At 42.4% G+C, this 18514-nt stretch overlaps 1 protein-coding gene across 10 annotated transcripts in view; it reads right to left on the minus strand.

Annotated features, from left to right (window-relative positions):
- Positions 1–18514, minus strand: part of HERC1 (HECT and RLD domain containing E3 ubiquitin protein ligase family member 1) — a 151031-nt gene that overhangs the window by 110910 nt on the left and 21607 nt on the right. For all 10 annotated transcript variants that reach the window (XM_053272826.1, XM_053272830.1, XM_053272829.1 and 7 more), the window contains exons 2-14: positions 17201–18156; positions 14196–14291; positions 13640–13834; positions 13080–13391; positions 9375–9471; positions 6416–6559; positions 4980–5107; positions 3941–4085; positions 3670–3841; positions 3425–3559; positions 2710–2875; positions 2147–2272; positions 1323–1544 (exon numbers count right to left, since the gene is read on the minus strand). In XM_053272826.1, coding sequence (XP_053128801.1) covers positions 1323–1544; positions 2147–2272; positions 2710–2875; positions 3425–3559; positions 3670–3841; positions 3941–4085; positions 4980–5107; positions 6416–6559; positions 9375–9471; positions 13080–13391; positions 13640–13834; positions 14196–14291; positions 17201–18130 — 2868 coding nt within the window. In that variant the 5' untranslated portion in view covers positions 18131–18156. The remainder of the gene's footprint in view (positions 1–1322; positions 1545–2146; positions 2273–2709; positions 2876–3424; positions 3560–3669; positions 3842–3940; positions 4086–4979; positions 5108–6415; positions 6560–9374; positions 9472–13079; positions 13392–13639; positions 13835–14195; positions 14292–17200; positions 18157–18514) is intronic.

Raw genomic sequence — 18514 nt, forward strand, 5'->3', positions numbered from 1 at the left:
AAAATGAATGGAGAGAGAAATAAAGAAGGAAAAAACCTCACAGACAGAAAAGGGCAAACCCGAAAAGGAAGAGATAGGCCCCAAGAAGAAGCAAGGAGTGTAACTGTCTCTGGAGCTGGATGAAGAACTAAAACAAAACAAAACAAAAACAAAAACCATGAGCGGGAATCATTCTCCAGCTTTTAAAAGTGCTTCTAATTTACTTAGTTCTGCCTCTGGAGCATATGGGAGGAGATAACCTACACTAGATGCCTTTGTCCAGCAGCAGAGAAGAGTTAGACATTTCTTCTGCTAAAAGAAGAAGGAAGAGAAGGAGTATTAAGGAACTGACTTGCAAATTTCTGTAACTGGAAAAGAAGTTAAAGCACCAACGAACTGCCAATTAACACACATAAAGAGTTCAGAAACTGATGGGGCTAGGTTTGGATGAAGCCTCCTTCATGGTCAAAAGATGACAGGCCACACAGGGTCGGGCGGAACTTGTACTCATGGGATTAGATTGCAAAGAAGCCACCTTCCTATTTTGCTTCTCTGGGACCTGTGTCCTCCCTGAACCAGCAGGCTTTTTCAAGTGGGAGACAATTCCCTTCCCACCCTATCTATGGCTGGGGACGAGCAAGAAAGAAAAGTTGTTCTAAGTAATGCAAAATCACAGCAAAGCAGCCAAGAGTTCTGTGGCAGCCTTGTTGCTCAGAGTGAAAGAGGTTCAGAACTAGGACAGGCTACCTCACCTGGGAATATATGGAATCATAGGAAAGCCTGCCTTTAGTACAGCCCTGCCTTTCCGGAGGGAATGGGAGGTATAACCCGTCAGAGGACACCCTCCACAACTCTGTAAGAATGTTTATATTCCTGCCTGAAAGAATGTTCAAAGCAGGGCTGTACGGAATATTCACAAAGAATTTGTTTCAGCACTAAAGGTCATTTTCCAGGGCTCTCAAATCCAAAATGCCTGCCTTTTCAGGCTCACTTGAGTCCACCCCATTATGGCTCCTTCTGTGCCATTTACACACACACCCAATCATCTTTGTGCTAGCAATACGATTCCAGTCACTAAGGAATCATGGCATCAGTATAGTGATGTCAGAGCAACGCCAATATTCTCCATCCCACTCTGAAACAGTGAGCACCATCATCCTGTTTACAGCTTCCCTGACCTCAAAAAACAAACAAAAAAAGTTCAAAAGCGAGAAACTTTTATGTGGAGTGAAAGCTTTTTTGCACAAGTGCCTGACCTCTACTGTAGCCCAGCCCTAATTCATGGTACAAAATTATTCCAACTTGATTGGTACTTGGAAATACAGTTCAATCTCTGCACTTACTGTATAAAATCCTAAATTTCGCAGAAGAGTCTTCATTAAAATTTCAGCCAGATGAGTGTCTGGATGGTTACCTTGGGCACCATATGTAGGATCAGAGATATTTCCATAGCTAATACAGAGTGAGGTAACATCTGTGGCATCAGATGGTGAGCTATAGCCAAGCAAGGAGGCTACATGCGTATGGTCCTGCAAACTCGTCAGAATTATATCCAGCTGCATTCGCTGAAAGAAAAAGGAGGCACCGGGCATTTACAGTGGTTCAGACCAAAACTTCCAGTTAGGAAGCACGATAATTTACCCTGGAGTGGACAATTTGTTTAGAATTGAGGGTCAAACTGAAACATAATGTGAGCCACAAAGTTTATCATTTACTTATAACCACTGTACCCCATTAACATAGCACGGATATCATGTTCATCAGGATTGCTGTTGATATCTGGCCATGCAGGGTGTATCCATATTGGTGAATGTATCTTATATTTCTTCTTTTTTATTACTAGGTGGTGACAGAGTAGAAGACTTCAGAATGGGCACCCAGTTCCACCACTGCCCTCTCCTTCCCAGACTGACTGAAGTCTTAAGCCTCACATTTTGTCATGTGATGCTCCTGTAAGTCAACTGACCACCTGGGTCACCTATAACCTTATGGCCCACATGACTGCATTTCCAAGTTAGGAATGTTCAACTTCTCTATCCTTTTCCATTAATCCACAAATACACACCAATGTAGTATCAGGGCATTATGATGTACTCTGTAGTAGCTCAATATTGCTAATATTCCAGGTGTACCTTGAAGGAGAGATCAGTTCTAAGAGGCTTTTTACCTGCCCTTTGGAGAGGCTCTCCCATCTGTCAGGACCTTGGGGCAGGAGTGAGTGGAGCAGCTCCATCCTCTCTCTCAAGGGAGGCAGCAGCATTGTTGCCCCCACTGACAGAGTTTCAATTACAACCTAAAGTGGGAAAAGAAACCTGATCGTCAAGGCTTTAGCGTAAGCTAGAAAGCATTTTCGAATTATTCACCTAATATATTGTGCAATGTTTGTGCTCTATGGTGCTTTCCCCAGAACTGAACATGCCAGTTTCAATGTACAGTTTGAAAATTCTACATGAAATGAGATTTCACAAGAAGCCTATAGCCAAGTGGCTTGTGTTCGAGCTCCCAATGAATGACTTTGTTTCCCATTTCTTATTTGGTGGTTGCACCACTGCTCACATTCCCAGAACATAGACATAATATGCCTTGAAATCAAATCAGCCTGGTCAGGCAGAGGAGACTTCAAATTTTGATTACCCAGGAGTCCTGTTTAGAGCCCTTCCGCAGTTTAAATGAATGGGTCCAATGAGAAGAAAATCTAAGCACTCTCTCCATTTTACTGAAGAGACTCACCTCCTGGATTTCGTCTGGGACAGAAGAGTCCATCAGTCTAAATAACAAATTCCGAAGCGGGCCAGCCTGCCTTCCGAGAATGCTTGTTGCAACTCCACCAGCGAGAGCAAGAGCAAGGTGGTTGGAGAGCAATTTCAGACATAACTTCAGGAAATTGTGGTGCTCCCTGCAAAACAAGATTCACCTAGGCTTATCTGCCAGCCCTCAAGGGTATGTAAACCGCCATGAGCCAATTTTGGAAGGGCAGTATATAAATCAAATAAATATTTTTTCCTCCTTCTGCATCCGTGCCCAACAGTTCTACAAAAGTTTTCACATTCCAGAATGATCTTATAATAGCTTACTTAATGCAACTGCCCCACGAAAACCAAACTAAGTTCTAAACAAGCTCTTGCAAAGATGGCAAGAGAGAGCTGAAAATGCAACTTCTCAACCTCCAAATCTAGAGCTGCAGATAAGAGTTGCTTCAGGTTCTGCAGTTCTCTGCTCCAACTAATAGAAGTTAGCTGTCTGCAGGAAAAGGAAGCGCCCTCCTCACCCAGAGCACTATCAGACTGTGTCATTCATGGAGGGCACATCAAAAATAGAAGCCAGGCAAAATCCTCATCTCACTAATGTCCACTCAGCAACTAGCACTGTCAGCCTCAGCTTTCTCTGTGGCCAATGCGCTGCATTTAAATCAACAAGACGGCACAGAAGACTTCTAAATAAATACCTTGAGGAAGGGAAAGGAAGTGGAGGAATCTCACTGTTGATCTTGTCACAATACTGCTCAAGGAAAGAACGGAGATGGGAGAAGGTACTTTCTTCAAGATCCACACAGTAAGGTCTATGCCAGGCAACCACTTGTCTATAATCAAGCAAAAAGAGGACATGGAGTATACTGGGAGTGGTGGGGGCAGGGAACTAATTAAGAACAGAACAGGAACGTTAATTCTGAAATCATATATAATCCTTTACCGGTCTCTGGGAAGGGCTGTCCAGGCCAGACTATGGGACGTTCCAGCTGAAATCTGTTGAATGGCAACTCCATCTAAGCCACTCACTTTCTTTGGCTTAGTAATGGGCCCTGTGGAATTTCCTTGGCCACACTGCCCCATGGAGTTGTTACCCCAAGCATAGACTTCATTATCTAAATGAAACCAAATAGCAACAAGAGGCCATGTGAAAACTAAGGCCTATTTACCAAAATACATTTCAGCATGAACATGAGACAGACACTGCCATTTACCATGAGAAAGCGCCAGACAATGGCTGTCCCCAATGGAAATGTCCACGATCCGTGTGGCGGCCAGCTCTTCAATCAGCTTGGGCCTGAGCGCTGTCGCTTCCGAAGAGCCACATCCCAGGCACGCCCCGCAGCCCCAGGCATACACCTGCACCAAAAACAGAGACAGACACAGGAGCTCACTGTGATTAATTCAAAGGCTGCAGGGCATACAAGCAGTCCCAGCACAAGTGGGCTCTGCCATGCATGTCTTGCCAGTCATGGGGAGGAGCCACATGGACCTTCCTTTGCGATCACAGAACCACTGTATCCAAAATGAAATGAGGCAAAGCAAAAGCAAGAAGAGGATTTGGGCAGAGCTCCCCAGGCTGCACTTGGGGATTCTGCAGGGGACTGCTCAGCTGGAACAACAGTACTCATAATTCCAGCCTACAGTCCTTAACATTCAAACTGTAAACCACCTAGAGACTCCGGTAGTGGAGTAAATCACCTAGAATATCCAGTAGTGGGCAGTATATAAATCTGTTAAGTAAATAAAGAGCAGCAAACTGTACCCCTCTTTGTTCTTCGAGAGCAAGGCGGAGATTTAGAAGCCATGCTGTCTAGACCCAGCTTGCCAGAGAAACCCCTCTGAAGGGATACTAGGCACCAACCCCCTGCAGACATTAGCTGTATTAAAGCTTGGAGTGTGAATACTATTGTATTGGGTTTTTACAAGGTTGTTCTTAGCCTTGTTCGGGTTTTTAATATTGCATGCCAGTGTGGCGGCCAATATAGGCAACCAATGCAAATAATCTCTTGCCCGGCTTGTCAAACAAATGTATTCTTCTCAAATCAAGAACAAATGCAAATCATTTCTTGCCCAGTTTGTAAGTAATCACTCCCCTTCAAGGAGTCTGAATGGCCCCCAGGCAAGGAGACAGGGAAGCTTTAGTAGACTACACAAGATCTTTCTCCTCCTGGCTCTTGATGTGCCACAAATGGCTAGCAAAATGGTTTCTGGGTTTTTGTAGACTAGCTTGCAAAGCTGCTTCTCACTTACCTGCCCTGTTGAGGTTAGAGCAAGTGAAGATTGACTTCCAGCACAAACTTTCCGTATGAACATCCCCTGAAGGGCTTCTATAACTTTTGGTTTATACACTCTGTTGGTGTCACCATGACCAAGTTTGCCTGTTGAGATCATATGCAGAAGAACAGAGGCATTTATAATGCAGTCTAAAACTCAGGGACCATGAAGTGACCATAAATTAGAATTAATTTTAATAATTTGTTTTAATAATTGTTTTATGCTACTGTTTTTATTTCAGTATTATGCCACTGTTTTAATTGTTTCGTGTATTTTAATCTGTGTGAATTTTTAAATATTGTTTTAAATTTTGTACACTAGAGATGTACATATTAGAGGTTATAAAATATGAAAATAAAATAAAATAATATATATCTAATGTAAACTGCATTTTATTGTTGGAAATGTTGAAGTACATTGCATGACATGAGCGTAAATCTAATGTACAGTAGATCCTCGATATTCATTGGGGTCCCCCCCCCGCAATTGCAGATAAGGAAACTGCAAATATTGAGTCATTGAGGCTATGGGATCACAGGGGTGAGGTTCCTGGAGGTTGGGGAAATCATCAAGAATCTGCCAAATTTCCGGGTGAAATGCGGGGGGCGGGGGCGCTGCCTAATGTGCTTCACTGGTCCTATAGAGTTGAGCTGTGTGCCCAAATGGCTGAAAAACACAGTTTTAGCTTGCTTTTTTTTTTTTTTTAAGGAGCCATTTTGAGGCTCCTGAACACAAAATGGCAGCCAGAAATGACATTCGAAGTCATTTCTGGCCATCCTCGACATGTAGATATGCTAAATTAACCACTTGATTGCCGTCACACACACCCCAGCATACACCAAAGTCGGGTGTCAATTCCCCAATCACAGATACGCAAATCCACGGATACAGAGTCTGTGGATATCGAGGTTGAACAGTAATCTGCATTTTAATGATGGGAATGTTTAAAGTATATTGCAACTGAGCAACATTACCATGATATATTTGGCATCACAACAATTTTACAAAGAAACCTCTTTAAATACACATAGTTACAGCACAACCCACAGACCCAGTCAACTCACTCCCACATTGCCACTAAATTCAGAACACACCCAGCACCAGTGTGGGGAACCCAGATACAAAACCCTTGGACCCAAGCAGGAAGCCCAGACATGGCCACAGAGGTCAACACACTCTAAATGAATCGCTGACCTAGCACTAGTCCTGTGCTTTGCTTCCCAACTCAGTAGTTTGAAGCGCAAAGAGCTCTTCAAGAGATTGGCTTTTTCCTACACTGAAAGAGGGCCTGAATGGCAGGCCAGGATAAACTTGGAAGTAAAGGCTGGCTGGGCTTCCAACCATTTCACTGAATGACCCCACTATCTGCAAACGCAAAATAATTCAGAGAGAAAAATATGGGAATACATTACCGTTATCTCCTCCTCCAAATGACCAAACAGTCCGCCCATCTTTGGATAAAGCTATAGTATGTGAGCTACCACATGAAACCTCTCCTACGTTGCTAATATCTTTCACTAATGTTGGAATGTTACGGCTGTTGCTGTCACCATGACCTTGGAAAATAAAAAATGAGTATGAGTATTTTGAACGTTTTCTGTTCCTTTTCAATACACTGTCCTGTCCTAAAAATACAGTTTTAAAGTGCCATAAGGAAAAGCTCCTTCCTCGTGCTGGTAAGAGAGATTTGGGAAGCAAAGAAAATATATTCCTTTAATACATCACATTCATTAACACATCACATTCATTATTTCAGTGAACACTCTAGGTCAGCACACTCATAAATGCTACACTATCTTCAACTATGATTTTAAAAGTGGAGCAAAACAGGGGGAGGAAAGCATGATCCCTTCACCCATCCTGTTCCCTACCACAAATATCAACACCAAATTTAACTGCTGCTGACACTAACCAGGGCTCCTGCTTAATCAGGATACGAAACCATGGTTTCAAGTGTGTTTCAAATACAGAGAACTTAACCTAGCTCAAGTTAACTAATGATCTACTGAATTGGCAAGACTGCCCATTTAATATTTTCTGGCTAATTTTCCCAACAAATATATCACAGACAGAAAAATGACCCGAGTAGCTGTTTAACTGAGACTGATTTAATGAACTGATAAAATTAACAAGCTTAGAGGCTGATAATTTCGGCAAACTTAATCATCTACAGTCTGAGTGGTTAAATTAATTAAGTGATTAACAGATTAATTCAATGGGTTTTTATGAATTAATAAACTGATAAATGCAGATAAATGATTACATTGGTTTCAGTTTAGATGAGAAAAATATTAAGACCTATTTGCATCAAAGGAAGTGAATGCTACACATACCACCCCCTCCCCCCCAAAAAATCACCTGGATACAATAGCAAAATAGAAAGATTTCCCACATTATAGAAAATCCAGAAAACAATTGATTGACTTTTAAAAATTTGAAAGTGACTGTAGAACACTGAAGTAGGACATCATAAAAATAATTAAGAAGCAAAGATAATTTATTTATTTAAAACATTTATACCCCGCCCCTCCAGTACATTACTGCTCGGGGCAGCTCACAACATTTATAAAACAGTTACAATATAAAATCAGACTAATAAAATTAAAAAAGTTAAAAATCCAAGCTGAAACCACAATCAAAATTAGCTTTTAAAATTCCAAATTAAAATCTTACAGCTAAAAACTAAGAATCATAAAACTAAAAACGAAATAATCTACCAGATATACACAACAGGTGAAACATTAAAAAGCCTCTTTAAAAAGATGTGTTTTTAGTTTCTTAAAAACACAGAGAGGGAGCATGGCGAAGCTCTTCAGGGAGGCCATTCCAAAGCCGAGGGGCGACAACCAAAAAGGCCCTGTCTCTAGTCCCTGCCAATCGGCTGTCTATTAGTGGCAGGGCCATGAGCAGGGCCTGAGATGACAAGCGGAGGGCCCTGGCAGGTTCATATGGGTGAATACGGTCCAATAGCTACCCCAGCTACAAGCCGTGTAGGGCTTTAAAGGTCAATAACAGCACCGTGAATCTAGCCCGGAAGCAGACTGGTAGATAATGCAACTGACGCAGGATGGGTGTAATACTCGTGAAGCGATTTGCCCCCACAAGCATCCTTGCAGCAGCATTCTGAACCAGCTGAAGCTTCCGAACTGTCTTCAAAAGCAGCCCCACATAGAGCGCATTGCAGTAGTCCAATTAGATATAGGAGACAAAGACATTTAGCATAAAAATGGCCAAATTTAAGAAGTCATAGAACTAGAAAAAAATAGATAGGAAAAATAACAAAACCAGAAAATTTAGCTGAAGGATTCAGGGGCAAAGTAGAAATGGCCAGTTATTAAATGACCCGGGAATGACGGCTTTCCCCACCACAAATGGCATGCACAAGGTGCTCCGCAAATCCAGCTCAGCACCATACTGGATAGATAGGAAGGCGTCAACCTTCCTTGCACTGCAGCTTCAATCCAGACTGGGCTCTCCACTGGAGGAAAAAAGTTTCCTTTGGTTCTTTGACTGATTTACTTAACGGATGTATGGGGGGTTCAGGTGCCAGTATCGAGGCCTAGATAGAATCAGTTTTCCAGGAGGGCAAAGGCACCACACTAGCGATGTTCCAAGTTATACAACAGCCCATGGCTTGAACAATGGCAACCTTTTATTTTATACCAGGATTATAATTAGAACTAGACAAAATGTACAACATGTAGCAAGGCCAATAGCTGAGAAGATTATTAAATGGAAGTGTGTGTTGCAGTGTGTTCATCTCTTGTCAAATGGCAAAATTAAAAGTTTACAGTATTTGCAAACAATGTTTATTTTGTACTTTTAGATTTAAAATATTGGTAAAGGTTACAAGAAAAATAAACTTCTTTCAATAAAAGATTACCTGACTGACTGATTAGATTTGCATTATTACTAATTTAATGTTAATACCATGTTAATATTTAAATGAAATATGCATTGGAACATAGGAAACTGCCATATACCAAGTCAGACCATAGGGCCATCTAGCTCAGTATTGTCTACCCAGACTGGCAGCGGCTTCTCCAAGGTTGCAGGCAGGAATCTCTACTCAGCCCTATCTTGGAGATGCTGCTGCCAGGGAGGAAATCTGGAGCCTAGATGCTCTTCCCAGAGCGGCTCCATCCCCTAAGGGGAATATCTTCCAGTGCTCACACTTCCAGTCTCCCATTCATCTGCAACCAGGGCAAACCCTGCTTAGCTAAGGGGACAAGTCATGCTTGCTACCACCAGACCAGCTCTCCTCTCTTTCAACTGTTAATTAAAAAGAACATGAGGAAGAAAAGAACAAGAAATGTTGGTAAGTGGCTTTTTAAGACATTTATTCCAAGAACAGCTGGTTGTTTTTATTACCTAGTCTACCAAAGTCTCCTTCACCCCAGGTATATAATTCGCCATCTTCCGTTACAGCAGCACTGTGTCTGTATCCTGCAGATACACATACAACTACCTGCACAGCATATATGAATATATGAGAGAGAGAGAGAGAGAGAGAGAGGTTAGCACCATTTCCTGCAACAAGTTCAGCTGCATCAATTCAAGAGATACAATCCAATGAGATACTTTATCTCCCCCCCCCCCATCTCCACAACACTAAGAGGAGAGTTTGGCACCAAGGACTTGCTTCTGCAGTGGAACTGCTGCTAATCAAGAAACACAAAAACGGCACGTTCCTCAGAGCTACTCGTTCCGTCTCTCTCCATATTCCACAGCAATGGCAGGAAGCCGCCTATCTTGCCCTTCCCCTGGCTGCAGCATTAACCTTTTGGCAAGAATGTGTTCCTGCAAGGCACAGCTTGCCCAGAGGAGAGAAATTTAGGCATTTCTTCAGTCAACAAATCTGCAAGTCAAGTATGAGGAAATTACACGCATCTTCCAGCACTGCTATTTGTTCTAGGAAATCTCATATGGAGACACATTTTGAAGCATAAACTGGAGCTACACATCTTTACATCCAATCTTAAAATGAGGGCGGGGGGGACAGCAGAAACTTGCTATCCATGGATTGACACCCCAACTTGGCATATGTGGGGGAAAGCCAGTTAAAAGGGGGTTAATTCTGCATATCTGTGGGTACGAGGTGGCTGGAAATTACCTCAGAGGTCATTTCTAGCCACCATTTAAAGAAAAGGAGCCATTTTGTGGCCCATTTTTTCCCCCCAAAGCAAAATTATTTTCCGCAATTTTTTGTGGAAAAATTGGGCAATTAAGACTTTGGGGCAGGGCATTTCTAGACAGCTGGAGACCCACGAAGCATGGTAGGGCACTTTCCTCCTCTTTGGGGGGGGTGGTTTTTGTTGATTTTTGCCCTTTTCTCCAGCTTCTTGGAACCTACCCACCACCACCATTCCCACTGACTTAATGCCTCGATATCTACGGTTTCTGCATCTGCAGTACGAGCAGAGAATGGAACCCCCGCAGATACTGAGGTCCCTCTGTAGTGAATTTGAGAATACAAATATGAATACAACAAATATTTATGTTCCACTTTCCCACTTAAGTTCCCTAAGCAATTTACATAGTTATAAAGAAAATGGCTCCCCATCCCCAAAGGGCGCATAATCAAAAAAGAAAAATATGATAGACACCCACAACAGCCACTGGAGGGATGCTGTGCTGGGGCTGGATAGGAGCAGTTGCCTTATTTTGCCTCTGCTAAATAAAGAGGTGCCTCTTTGCTCAGTTAGCAGGGGACTAAGAGAAAGAAAAGCACCAAGTGTTTGAATGTTTTCCTCTGGTTTAAAGAAATAAGATGAACTTCTGAAGCCACAATTACATGAAACCACCTGAAGGCCAAATCAAACTAGTATCCCATATGGGAAACATTGCCCAAACTACTTCTACATGTCTATGCTGCAAGCAACATGACCAAGAACATGCCTGAGCTTACCATGAGAATCAGCCCAGTTACATGGAGCACCTGCGTGCCAGAGCCAAGTTTCCAGAGCAGTATCACTTGATGCGCCTAGACTGACTCATGTAGCAAGTCCAGTAAAAACATTTTGTCACGCCACGTGGAAGCATTTGTCAGCAGCCTCCATATGGAGGCTCAATACTTGAACTGACTAGGTGGCCCCAAGGCAAGCCCCTCCTCCTCACCTCAGCTGCCCAGCTGCAATATGGGGATCATAATAAGATTCCAAGGAGCCTGGGAAGTTTTCAGAGTTGGCTGTACCGACAATCGTGTTGACACCCTGGTGCAAACTTGGAACAACCAACTCCCTAGGGCCATAGACACGATCACTCCTAGTACCTTCTCCAACCTGCTTCGAAATTAGCCCCGTGGTATTTGGAAGAATTGTGGGAGCTGAAGCAGCAAGGTAGAGAAAGTCCAGACTAGAGTGGAAGTAGAGACTCGAATTGAATCCAACAGAACACAACATAAGAGCACATTTTAAGGCCTGTGCTGTGGCAATACGAATAACAAAAAAGCAGCTCTTTTTTGCATGCAATGTGTCTGAAAGCTCATGCCCAGTGGAGTTGCCCAGGGTTGCGAGAGGCCTAGTACATGCCCCGCACACCTTGACTTTGAATCTGGAACCATGCATTCAGTAAGTTATTTGCAAATAAAGCCTCTCCTAAGCATGATGGCCTGTATACCACATCTACTGCAGAATCTATTATGGAGGCACCCAGCAATTCCTCTTATGTGATTAGATTGGTTCAGTTGCAGTGACTCCTGAGGATGTGGACAAGCTACTTCAGATGGTATACCCTGCCGGCTGTTCTCTTGACTTTTGCCTACCTTGAATTATTTTATCTGGTAGCAGGATTATTGTAGAGGGTCTGGTAAACACCATAAAAGCTTCTCTGAGGGAAGGCAGAATGCCTCCTTGTCTTAGGAGGCTCGCACTGGAATATATTTGAAGACAGCTACATTGGATCTCTCAGGCAATTATAGACCCATCTCCAATCTCCCATGGTTGGGCAAGATGCTTGAGAGCTCCAGGCAGTCTTGGAGGAGACAAATTATCTGTACCCATTTCAAACCAGTTTTTGCCAGATATGGGATTGAGACTGCTTTGGTCAGCCTGATGGTTGATCTCCAATTAGGAACTGAGAGAGGGAGTGAGACTTGGTTGTTCCTTTTGAATCTCTTGGTGGCTTTCAATACCATCAACCATTATATCCCTACTGGGTTTCCTGAGAGGTGGGATTGGGAGGCACTGTTTTACAGTGATTTCGTTCCTAATTCTCAGGTAGATTCCAGAGAGTGTCACTTGAAGACTGTTGCTCTTCAAGCGAGAGCTATAGACTGGAGTTCTGCAGGACTCCATGCTGTCACAAATGCTTTTTGGCATCTAAACAAAAACATGGGGAGATCATTGGGAACTTTGGTGCCGCGTATTATCAATACATGCTGATGACATGCACATCTATTCCTCCATATCAACTTCATCAGGAAATGGCATAACTTCCTCAGATGCCTGCCTGGAGGTGATAATGCACTGGATAAGGAACAGCCAACTAAAGCTGAATCCAAATAAGAGGGAGGCACTGATTGTGGGGGTTGGAACTTGGGAGATGGTTTAGATCTACCTGTTCAGGATGTGGTTATACTCCTGCAGAAGAAGTACTTCAGGATCTGAAACTCTATCTGGTTTCTCAGACTGAAGACGTGGCCAGGAGCGCTTTTTGTAAGCTTTGGCTGACGCGTCAGCTGCGTCCATTTCTGGATGTTGCCACTGACAAGTTTGGTGGCATTTCGGAACTGGGCCTCCTTAAGAGCACCCCTGCAACTGTGGAATGCACTCCTGGTCAGAATAAGAGCCTCCCCATCTCTGGCAGCCTTTATAAATTCCTTAAGAAACATCTGTTCTCTCAGGCTTGTAGTTAATTTGTAATAAACACTCAATTGTTAATAAACACTCAAAAAGATCATACAAATGCTAAGTATCATTATGCCTAAAGTTCAGATCATGCTTAAGGGGATAAGACTGGGGGGAGGGGGGCAATCACTTTTGCCATAGATTGAGATAAAAAAAGTTATAACATGAATACAAGTATATGAAGTTTCTGCAAAGAGAATGTACCAATCCGCTCTTTTGCACCACATACCTTTCCTTGCAAAGGGCCCTGAATAAGTTTTGGATATTTCTGTGTAGAACTGTTTCCATGGCCCAGTTTTCCATAGTCTCCATCACCCCAGCTGAAGACTTCTCCTTCTGTTGTGAACGCCAGTGTGTGGCCATCGGAGCCTTTGGATGAGGAGACCTTTTTGATCGATCTGTGAGGCTCAAAAGTCAGTTTTTTCAAAGTAGATTGATTGTTGGAATCGCCCAGGCCTAGCCTGCCATAACTGCCTTTGCCACAGGCCCGTACAGAGCCATCCGTAGATATTACAAAAGTACAGTACTGGCCAGCTTCAATCTAGTAGGAAAGATTAAGAATAATTTGAAATTAGCTATAAACCTTTTTTTTTTGGTATTTTCAGCACAAGATTATCATGCAGCACAGAAATCACAGGCTAGTACTGCTTACAAAAAATTTGGAGATGATACACATCAATGAAAGCGTCACCTATCTTTCCCCCCCTTTCTCTTTCTTGCTCCGCCCCCTTCCCCTTAGCTATACTGTACTAATACATTTGTTAAAAATAAAAATAAAAAGTCACTCACTGTCTGAGCATCAGAAAAACTTGGAGCCAACTTGGGCTGAAGGATTTTCTCTTGCGTTCCTTCCACAAGCTGGTGGCTGCTGTTGCTGCCCCAAACATACACTTCACAGGTCTCAGAAACAATAGGAGCATCGCCAGTCTGAATGCTGTCTGGGCTAGCACATGTCCTCGAGTAGTCTGACGCCATGCGACAAACCTGTTAAGATCAATATACATTAGGACATTGAGAGAGAACTGTAGTCCTCGGTTATTTCAATATGATCTTAAGCAACTTGGAACCAAGATACCTAGAGCATTAAAAGGGGTGGTGGGAAAGGCTAGAGGCAGGGAAGGCCAGAGGGAGCACAAGCTCTTTTGTAGCCCAACCGCAAGGAGCAAGCCAGGACCAGAATTGGAAGAATCCTGCCCCTGTTGCTGCCTGCTGGGAAAGAAGGCTGGACTCACTGATTTAAAAAGCCCCATCTATTGGAGCAACCCAAGGGACACAACCCATCGAAAAGGATGACCTCCTACACTGTGTGAGAACGAACCTTCCATTGAGGAACAGGCAGACATACCTCCTCAAAGAGGCATAAAGCTGCCTCATAAAGAGAACAGACGCCTTCTGAAGTTCTTGTTGGCTCCCTCCACTGACTTCGATCAGCAGATGATCCCTGCAATGCAAAACATCAATGGGGAAGTCGTCACTGCAATACACACACACTTAAGGAACTGTTTATTTACACCAATTATCCCATGAAATAAACAGCAAGTTTAGTCTAAATAAAATCAAACCAAGAGAAGCCTTTGGTTTCCCTCAAAACCCATGAACGTAGTGCTCTCCCAAGAGTTCCAGTCATGTTACACAGATTCACTTAGTCAGCCTTAAAAGGAGCTCATATTATTACACACCATACAGGAAGGCTGAAGAAGAACTTTAATGGCCACCCATTGAGTCCATGATTATGCCAATAAGGTTTTAACCAAGGATATCCTACTCACAGTCAGCAGAACTACAGCAACTGCCCAGATATGCTTAGAATCACACTGCTTAGAATCATTCCTACTTCTACACATGTATACTCATACATACACAACAAATGGGCAAATACATGGAACCAATGTTAAATCTCAGTTCCACAGAATGTCTCCTAGACTTCATACTAGCCTGCCTGTGCAGAGCAAGCAATTGGAAGAATTCTGACTGTGGTTGGAAACCAAGATGAGTCATGACTTCCAAACCACCTGATTTGTTTATTCTAACCAAAATGCTAGAAATATACTGAGACCTGAAACTCACTTTGAACCCTGGATTCAGATCTCAGCATATTTCTAGCATTATGAATGGAATAAATCAAGATCAATCAGCTCAGACTCCATAAATGATCTTGGTCTGATTCTAATGAATACGATGAATATTTATATATCACTTTTCAACAAAAGTTCCCAAGCCATTGGAAATAACATTCTTCCAACTCATGCTTAGGCAGAGCCAGAGGGAGTGCGTGCTCCAGAGGCTAGGAGACATTGTGTAGAATCAGGATTTAACTTTGGTTCCATCTGACGTCTGAACCTGCCCATTTTTCCAAAGAATTATTCTAGCCAAGACACTGCCATCCTGCTTCACAAGTTTAACGTATCACTAGGGTTTGTGACAAGTCACACCGCCCTCTTTAAATGTGTTGATTACCTATGCACTAAGGAGTGGTCTCGCGGTGTTCTGAAACTCCCTCAATAAATGACGATGTAAAGCCAGTCATTTGACAGGCATTTCAAAACGAATATGCAGTTCAAGGCTTCAAGTGCACAGAGCCCAGACATCATGGGGAAGCCGGAGGACACCCACTCACCCTTCCTGGTGGGAGTTTCTGCCCCACCTTTGGGGCGTCCATATTTATTTATTTATTACAGTAAAATGTTTTAATAGTTTGATTGTTTTTAACAGTTTTAACATTGTTTTAAATTTTAAATTGTTGTAATGTTTTAACCTTTTTACTTGTTTTTATTGTTTTGTTGTAAATCATCCAGAGACCTGCATTTTGGGTGGTATAAAAATATGTTAAATAAATAAATAAATAAATAAATAAATAAATAAGAATTTTATTGCAGTGAAATTATTTATTGCAGTAAAAAGGCAACAGGGCTTACTCCAACATTACAGTTGTGGGAACCAGTGGCAAACCTCCACTTCTCACCTTCCCCAGCAGAGTAAACTGCCTTTAGTCAAGCATCACAACACATGAAGAGTTTAGCAGAAGTCTTCAGTTTGCAGCCCAAGAAGAAACCGTCCACTATTTCCATTTTTACATAAGCAATAATTTTGCTGCATCACAAACATGTATCACTACAGAAATTATAGGCTTGAATTAATAATTTTCACAGCTACATGGAGTAAACATTTGCTTCTTCTAAGTAAGGCTTGCAGAACTGGTGGGTGGAAGCGTACATCAAAACATCTCTCAAGCATGTAAAACTTTTTTTTAATTTAAGAAAACCTTAAAACCCTTCATTATTGAATTACCATACTTTTCCAACTATTTTTAATTGCAATGAAATAATTACAAGTGGCTAGTGCAGTTACAAATTGTTCTCGGCACTGTTTTTCCTCTATAAAATCACAATTGTGGAAATTATTTATTTATTTACTTATCATATTTTTATACCACCTGATATGTATACCTCTAGGCGGTGTACAAAATTTAAAATATTTAAAAGTCACTAATTAAAATCCATGACAATAAAAACAATAGAATAAAATTATTAAAACAAGTTTTTTAAAATTATTAAAATTAATTCTAATTAAAAGCCTGAGAGAATAGGAGGGTCTTGAGGTTCTTCCTGAAAACAAACAGAGAAGGAGGTGCTCTTATTTCAGCAGGAAGCTTATTCCAGAGCCCTGGGGCAGCCACAGAAAAAGCCTGGTCCTGGGTCGCCACCAAATGAGCCGGTGGCAACCATAACCGGACCTCTCCAGAAGATTGTAGCAGGCGGCAGGGATTATGACAAAAGAGGCGCTCTCTCAAATAGCCTGGACTCAAGCCATTAAGGGCTCTATAGGTAATAACCAGCACTTTGTAGTTCACCCAGAAACATATTGGCAGCCAGTGCGGTTCTTTTAGAACCGGTGTTATGTGGTCCCTTCGTGTTGTCCCAGAGACCAATCTGGGTGCCGCATTCTGTACCAATTGCAGTTTCTGGACTACGTACAAAGGCAGCCCCACATTGCGCACACTACAGTAGTCAAGCCTGGAGGTTACCAGCATATGTACCACTGTTTTTAAGTTCATTCACCTCTAGAAATGGATGCAGCTGATGTATCAACCAAAGCTGTTGATACAGTTAGAACCAACAAAAATAACATTCAAGTATGATAAGTTTAAGTACAACCACTCCCATTTCAAACACTTCTGAAACTGCTCCAGCTAAAAACAGCAAGTCCGCAGCTGGGGTAGCAGACTTTATACAGAACCCACACACAAGAACTGTAAGACTCCCATTAATGTCGACAGCATTTGCAAATGTAATTACTGATTCTTATTTCCAGTATGAAAATTAATTTAACACGTATGTGATGCATACATACCAACGATCGCCTCATTTGCATCAATATATTCATGAAACAATCAAAGCCAATCATCCCCTCCTGCGTGGGCAGCATTTTGCTCTTCTCCATGGTGTTCACCACAGCCGACGCACCCAGGGCCATCTCGATCCATTCCAAGAGATACCGCAGGGAGCCACGTTGAGCAGCCAAGCCAAGCAGCAGCTCAGAAGCTAGCCTTCGGCCAAGAGTATCCGCTCCAGAGTTGGGAATTGTTACTCCTTTAAGAAAAGTCGTGACTTGAGACAGGCAGTCCAGGCCCATTGGTGGGATTTTACTTTCGTTCGCTAGAGACAAAGGTGGTAAGGAGCTCACTACCTCTATTGCAGTATGGATGACATCATTGCAAAGGTTGAGCCCAGGTCCTGAAGCAGGCATCATCCAACTTTGCCGTAGTAGTGCAAACAACAGGCTTAGTCCAGTCCGGACCCCCATTTCTATAAGGGCATCTGTACTTGACCGAGGCCGCTCGCTGACAGAATGGATGTCTGTTGACCCAGAACTGCTTTCTGGAGAATGCTGTTGCTGTTTCACTTTGCCTTTATCGTGATATTTATTAGAAAGTGCATAAAAGATACGCTGTAAAACAAGCAAACGTTTGCGAAGAGCCCCAGCAAAGGGAGAGTCTGAGCACACCATCTTAGCCAGAGCCAGCTGGCTGCTAAGAAGGGCATCCAAGTAATGGTCCTGTTCATCGCTTGACAAGGATTCGCGTTCAAAATCTGGTAACTGAGGCCCTTTGAGGCAGAGAACCTGCTGAGGCAATGGAACGACTTCTTTATTACTGACTAATTTAGCATACAAGACCGAGACGCCCTCCCTTGTAGCGATAGATTCACTATCTTCAGTGATCCAAGAGCTGTTCAGATGTTCCAGCCATTTCAGCTTCACAGGTGGTACCATAGCTGCCATATTTGGTTATTTTTCAGCCATTAGTCCTGAAAATGGAAAGTATATGTATTTACAAATACAGATATATTTAGTATTAGACACACAAACCCATACACTCTAATTATTACTTATTTGAAGTTCAAGAGAAAAGCAACATACTTGCTTTTGCCAATCCATATATTGCTATCTTCCTTCTATATTAAAAATAATAGGAGGTTTGAGGCTGGAAATTTGAAAATGTGCCCGTTTTTCAAGGGAATCTGCAATTCTGCCAGTTATAATCGTATGTCAAAGGATATTACTCAGAGATATTACCCACAAATGCTTCAGTCCAATGTTGTTCTTCAAAATGACAGTGCAATGCCCCCATAAGAATATGCTGTGATATATTGTTCATGGAAGTTG

Source organism: Hemicordylus capensis, chromosome 10 (genome assembly GCF_027244095.1).
Source record: "Hemicordylus capensis ecotype Gifberg chromosome 10, rHemCap1.1.pri, whole genome shotgun sequence".
NCBI lineage: Eukaryota > Metazoa > Chordata > Lepidosauria > Squamata > Cordylidae > Hemicordylus > Hemicordylus capensis.